Genomic DNA, 6,020 nt, shown 5'->3' with positions numbered 1-6,020 from the left:
GTCAAAGGTGGAGCAGGTAAAAATACACAATATAGTTGTTTTCCATGTGGCTGAACACAATATGGGATTCCTCGAGGGTTATCATTAGTCAATAAGTGCACACTAAGGTGTAGCGTAAGAATTTAGGGTGCGCGTCTTTTCGGTCATGCACGCACATATGCAAATGTGTGATTGTCCGTTGCGCACAATATGGAAAATTGACTCAAAATGTCTGCTCATTTCTAATGAAAATGCCCAAGAAATAGCACTCGTGTTTCCTTATTGAGTTGGGTACTTATATTGGAAGAAAGAAGGGGTAAACGATGGGATTTCCATAGAAGACGAGGAGAGAAGGGGGTATTTTTCATAAATATATGAATGTGTTGAAGTTGTTGGACGGGAATTAAAACTTACAAAGCATTACTTTGCGTTTCCAAAAACCCTAAAAGTCTCAAAATTGAACACACATCATCGTCATCATTGCCATAGCCTCTGTTCTTTGCGGCCGTTCTTACTTCTCGGAGTTACTAAATCAGCGATGATGGTGATGGAGATGCAGACACATGAAGAGATTGTGAATGAGGATGGATCCGCTTGTTTCTCGTTTAGGCACGACATCATCAGAGCTTTGACAGATGCTTCCAAGGTATGCTTCTCTCTCATGGTAAACTAGAGACGGAGAGAAAGAGAGCGAGCCTATGAGAACCTATAGCGATAAAGGAAACAATTTTGAGAGAGAGAGAGAGAGAGAGAGAGAGAGAGAGAGAGAGAGTCGGATGGGCAACCCTCATGGCGAAGATTGGACTAGGGTTCTCTTGACGCTATGGTGTAAACCACCAAGCTAACAGGCCATGAGTGACCCTATTAAGATGGGGCTGAGTCCATTACGAGAATCGAACTTGGGTTTTCTCTATTTTGTGACTTCGATTCTACGGTGTAAACCCCAGAGAAGAGAGAGAAATAGAAATGTTTTTGCAGAATGAAACGGCAGAATACCAGAAGTTTCTTATGCAATGGAGAGATCTGCAGCTGCATGATCCCGAAAGTGATAACTTCCTTAAGGTGAAACTTTTATGGATGTTATTGTCTTGGAATTCGACAACATCCCGTGATTAAATAGTAACACAGTGTATTGCATAAACAGGTTAGATTGAAGGCTTTGTCCCAAACAGTATCTTTTATCAAGGAGAGGGAACATGATATGCTCATTTCATATGTAATATATTTTCGTTTGCGTTTTGAATACCAAGCTTTATATGCAATGTGTTTTTGTGCATTTATTGTCATTCTTCTTCATCTCAGATCCTCGGAATGAGTTTATGGATGCACAACCTGGAAGTGGCAGATGCGCTGATTGAATTTGTCGTCAATTTGGTCTGAAGGCTGATTCTAGTTTCTCATTTCAGAAATAATAAAATGGTAAATTATAATTCTTTAAAATATTATTCCTCTCTATCTTGGCAGGCTACTGTGAATGGTGGATTTGTGGTACGGTGTCTTGATATGCTCGTAAGGAATTTTATACCTCCCTCAAGTGGGTTGCCAACATTTATAGACTTTTTCAGCAGGAGAGCACTTATGAAAGGAATGCCAAAAGAGACACTTACTCAGTGGAAAACTGAGCACATTGGTAGAAAGAATGACATTCTAGAACGAGTTCATTCTGCGATTGCTCGCATTTCAGAGCTTGTACCCATGACAACGTTGCATCTGAAACCGATTGTTATTCAAAGAATGCCCCATCGAATTGTTGATAAAGAGGTTTGTCTTCATTCTTTTTGTGATTTATTTATTAACAGCCCTTCTGGGGATCTTCTCTTTGTTTCTCATCATGTCTTGTGGTTGATCTTCACTTTGTGACTAGTGGAATGCATTGTATATGGAAAATATGCTACGGCTTGCACAAGACGTTCAAGGAGAGTTCATACGCAATCAAATGATAATGGCTGTAATTGACAGATTAATTGAGATTGATGTGAGTTTGGTTGTCTTCCTCACGTTTCCAGAAATAAAATATTTCCCAGCATCCCAGAAAATTGACTTCCAATTCTTTAGATCTCATATATTTAACTCAAGTCATATGAAGTTATTGCTATCTTTCATTGTTTGAATCAATTCAATATAGTAGAGGTTGTCATGAGTTATCATGTTTTAGCTGAATATATCACTGAATTTGTGAAGGTTGAAATAAGGTGGGAAGATATAGTTTCTGAAGATGATAGCAACAAAGTTTTCATCTTTGACATGGAGTTTGATGAAATGCTGGAGGAAAATGAAGAAATTGCCCTAGGTGGTCCTGGAAGTGAGGTATGGATTCCAACATTTTCGTGTTAAGCTTTCTTTTTATATCTTTATGTCAAGTCTTGAAATGATGAAGTTTCATATGAAGGTATTTGACTTAATAATATCGAGGGATATACCTGAAAGGCGCTAAGTTTGAATTTAATTATTGTTTTAGCCATAGTTTGCTCTTGTTTGTGTATCTATGCTCTATTCATATTTTATTTTATTTTAGCTTCTGTAAATCTGTTTTTCTATGCTTCACCAGTTTAGTTTGTTTCTAGTTTTATATGTTCTCCTGCTTTTTCTTAATCTGCAACCGTGAAATATTGCGACTGCATGATATGTTATGATTATGTTTCATAATTATATATGCTGTTTTTGAAATATGTTTCCTTTCATTCTTTAGGCACAACAGTTGCCTATTACTCTGTCAAACAATGGAAAGAAGAGACAGAGCCTTTGCGCTGTTGCTGACAAAATGGACATCCTCATGGATATGACTCTTCAGCATCTGAAAAATTATCTAGATGCTGGACAAATTGAACTGGTATATCTCTTTCATGTTTGAGTGCCTGTTTAAGCTTGAAAATTTATACTCATATCATGTTTATATGAAGGTTTTTGATATATTGATGCATTCGTTTCAATCAACCATCTTAGATACATTCAAATCAAAGTTTACACAGGTGAGCTTGGTCTTTTTGGTTTTGATGTATTAGCTTAGTTGATTGCTGTGTGTGGTAGTTAGCTCACTTACAGTTTGAGAATTTTGTTCTTGCAGTTTCTGATTTTCTACGTCTGCTCTGTTGCACCCACAATGTGTGGTGCCAAGTTTGCTGCAATACTTTGTGATATTTTGACTTCGACTAGCCGAGCTCCAAATTCAAGGTAGTTTAAACCTGATCTGTATAATGTCAAAACACAAAGCTTGTCCTAATTCACAGCCTCTCTTGTATAATATTTGAGATCTAGAAACCAAATATTCATGGTCTAGTAGTCTTGAGGATTTATATGCTTATATTTCTTAGTTTACTGTACATAACACTTTGGCATTCAACTTTTGAGTCTTGGAAGACACTGTAGGCTATCTTAATCTCCTTGTACAATGGATTTAATTGAAGTGTGGGTGCTCCATGATGAGGTGCAAAGTTGACTAAAGAGGAAATTGGAAATTCATATAATTTTGTGAACAATGTTCGATATTTAGTTTTTTACAGATGTTTTTACTATCCTTGGAAGTGTAATCCAGAACAGAATCTTTGTTTGGGAACTTGCAATGCCATTATGTTGAGGGGGTTTGCTATATTTTGTGGTGATGTTATGCCTTGCTGAGAAGAGGAAGAGAAGACAATGTCAGATATCACAAGAGCCCAGGGACTCTTGAATTCTTTAGTTTTGTAAATATATGAGCCTGAGTCAGTAACTGTTTTTCAGAGTACATAATATGTGTTAATGGCAATGATTTGATGACCAGGGGTGTAGTAACAAGGGTATGGTCTCTCTGTTTACTTGGAACAAATTGGCACAAAGCAACTGGTATATCTTTAAGCGTTTTCTGTGGGCTAGTTCTAGTTTTTTTTGTGGTTGTATATGAATTGAATGATTCTCTGAACTGCTACGGCATGTAAAATAATTCTAGCAGCATAACATAATGTTAGTGTAGTTATTGGAATAGCTAACAGTAAAAGTATTCATGGAATATATACTCTTTCTATTTTTCAGAATGTCTGCAGCAGCTTATCTTGCAAGTTTTCTTGCTCGTGCTAAATATCTTCCTTTGGCAGTAATCTCGTCATCTCTTAAAAGGTGGTTTCTCTAGTGCAAGGTCTTTTTGGCAGTGACATTTATTTATTCTTAGACATGAATTGATTCATTATTTTTCGCAGAGTTGTGGATTGGTGTGTTGCCTACACTCCTAGGCAATTTGACAAGAAAGGAGTTGTAGATGCAGGGGTGCATGGTGTCTTTTATTCTGCATGCCAGGTAACAGATTCTGTGCTTAAACTTGTTTCTGTAAATCTGGATGGTGTTTTTCTGATGCCCTATGTTGCAGGCTGTTATGTATGTCCTTAGCTTTAGGATGAGAGCATTGCTAGATGATACACATGAACGAGAAGCTTTGCGTAGGCTGCGCATGAACGACTTTGTGAAGCACATACTAAACCCTTTTAAGGTGACTGACATTTCTGGATGTAAATTTATTCTGAAAGTTGTTAACCTAAAATGTATAGGGCTGATGTATGTGTGAAATTCTGTACAGCTATGTTTGCCTTCAGTTGTAGAGGAATTCCTGAAGCAAGCTTCGAAAGCACACCTTGTTGATGAATGTTTATTGAAAGAAGTGAACCGAAATATTGAGACTCTTTCTCCAAACACATTTGGTGGTATAAATCGGCTTGATATGTTCTTTCCGTTTGATCCATACCTGTTGAAACGGTCAGATAGGTTAGGATTCCATCTCATTTCTCTTGTTTGGATATATAAATAGATATACAATTTATATATGATGATCCTGATACCGATCATTTTTATGTAGGTTCATAAGACCAAATTTCATATTTTGGTCTATGGTGCCATCTCATGATGATGAAGATGATATTTCTGACGTTGAATTGGAAGTTGATGACAATGAGCTAGGTAGTTCCCCCAAAAGGACAGATGCATGTTCAGATATCTGTATGACACCTAGCAGTATCTCGAGATCGTACACAACAGTTATGGAGACTGGTAGCCTCAGTGATAAAGATATTGACGACTTTGAACATTCAATGAATCAAATGTCTTTGACCCGACAACTAGAGTTTCTAAATAACGTACACCAACCCATTCCGCTCCCTGCAAAGTTGACTCCAGAGTATTTGTTACGGTTCTCGATGTCGTTGCTATGATGATCATTCCACATTTAGTATTTGGTTGGTCCATCTAAGTCAGTTGGAAAATCAATAACATGTCTGATGGATGTCTTCTGCTATGATTGGAGGTGGTCCATTGCTATCTCTGCATTTCAGACCTAATGATTGGAAGGAAATTTTCTGTCTGAAGCTTAAAAGTATATTCTGAAAGGAGTATATTGATGTTGTCAGAGTTGTTGCTGGCTGATAAGTATGGCTTGCAGAGGCTTTTGGGAGAATTTATAGACTATTGTAATTTATCAAAGCTTTGTGCAATGTACATGGCCCTATCTTTACAATCACAAAACATGTGGAAGGGTTCACTCGCACCAGACCTGTAAATTCTAGCTTCTAATGACGAGTTTTTGACATGTAAAGACTCATCTTTGTAAAATCTAATCAATGAACCACTGATACCATCTAAAAATTCTAGTGATCTAATCATTGAACCACTGATACCATCTAAAAATTCTAGTTACATTGAGGTTTTCTGGATTCCTTTTGCTGTGAAGCTTGTGGGTTCTACTACCGATTTTTGGATTGCAATAATTTTATAATTCTCTCAAGTTTCATCTTCTATATGTGCAAAGATAGTTAATCCTATCCATCGGAGTTTGGAACATTCAAGCTGTATAATAATGATGTTAATTGATCATTTTCATGGAAGAGAACTGTGTCATCAAAATCTAAATTGCCTTGAGTTAAAAGTTAGAAGACAAAACTACCAATATGCCTTTTCGATTTGAAGATGTGCTAATATACAAGTAAAGTGCCATCAAATCGAGTTGATGGTACTTGGTAGATTTTTATTGATGGGATGATGATGTAGGTGGACAGTTGCCTTGCAAAACAATGTATTGTGTATTT

At 36.9% G+C, this 6,020-nt stretch overlaps 1 protein-coding gene across 1 annotated transcript; it reads left to right on the top strand.

Moving 5' to 3' along the window:
* The first annotated feature begins 398 nt into the window (after positions 1-398).
* On the top strand, positions 399-5,587 carry LOC147868425 (RNA polymerase I specific transcription initiation factor RRN3 protein). The gene is made up of 15 exons (XM_087319083.1): positions 399-625; positions 958-1,041; positions 1,124-1,195; positions 1,282-1,353; positions 1,444-1,740; positions 1,844-1,954; positions 2,161-2,286; positions 2,669-2,809; positions 2,880-2,948; positions 3,044-3,150; positions 3,985-4,068; positions 4,149-4,245; positions 4,316-4,435; positions 4,523-4,707; positions 4,799-5,587. The coding sequence occupies exons 1-15, from the start codon at positions 518-520 to the stop codon at positions 5,148-5,150; spliced, it is 2,025 nt and encodes a 674-aa protein (XP_087175209.1). The 5' UTR covers positions 399-517; the 3' UTR covers positions 5,151-5,587.
* Positions 5,588-6,020: the final 433 nt, after the last annotated feature.

The sequence above is a fragment of the Azolla caroliniana genome, unplaced genomic scaffold (assembly GCF_043228905.1).
Source record: "Azolla caroliniana isolate FFs.n. ecotype wild unplaced genomic scaffold, voAzoCaro1.0.p SCAF_1, whole genome shotgun sequence".
NCBI lineage: Eukaryota > Viridiplantae > Streptophyta > Polypodiopsida > Salviniales > Salviniaceae > Azolla > Azolla caroliniana.
Note: the sequence above shows the minus strand (reverse complement) of the source record. Positions and strands in the feature narration are given on the sequence as shown.

Bases quoted from the DNA above. Each gene is read 5' to 3' on its own strand.
- LOC147868425 (XM_087319083.1), top strand. From the start codon at position 518: ATGATGGTGATGGAGATGCAGACACATGAAGAGATTGTGAATGAGGAT. The intron at 626-957 runs GTATGCTTCTCT...ATGTTTTTGCAG, and splicing joins CTTTGACAGATGCTTCCAAG to AATGAAACGGCAGAATACCA. The intron at 4,436-4,522 runs GTGACTGACATT...AATTCTGTACAG, and splicing joins ACATACTAAACCCTTTTAAG to CTATGTTTGCCTTCAGTTGT.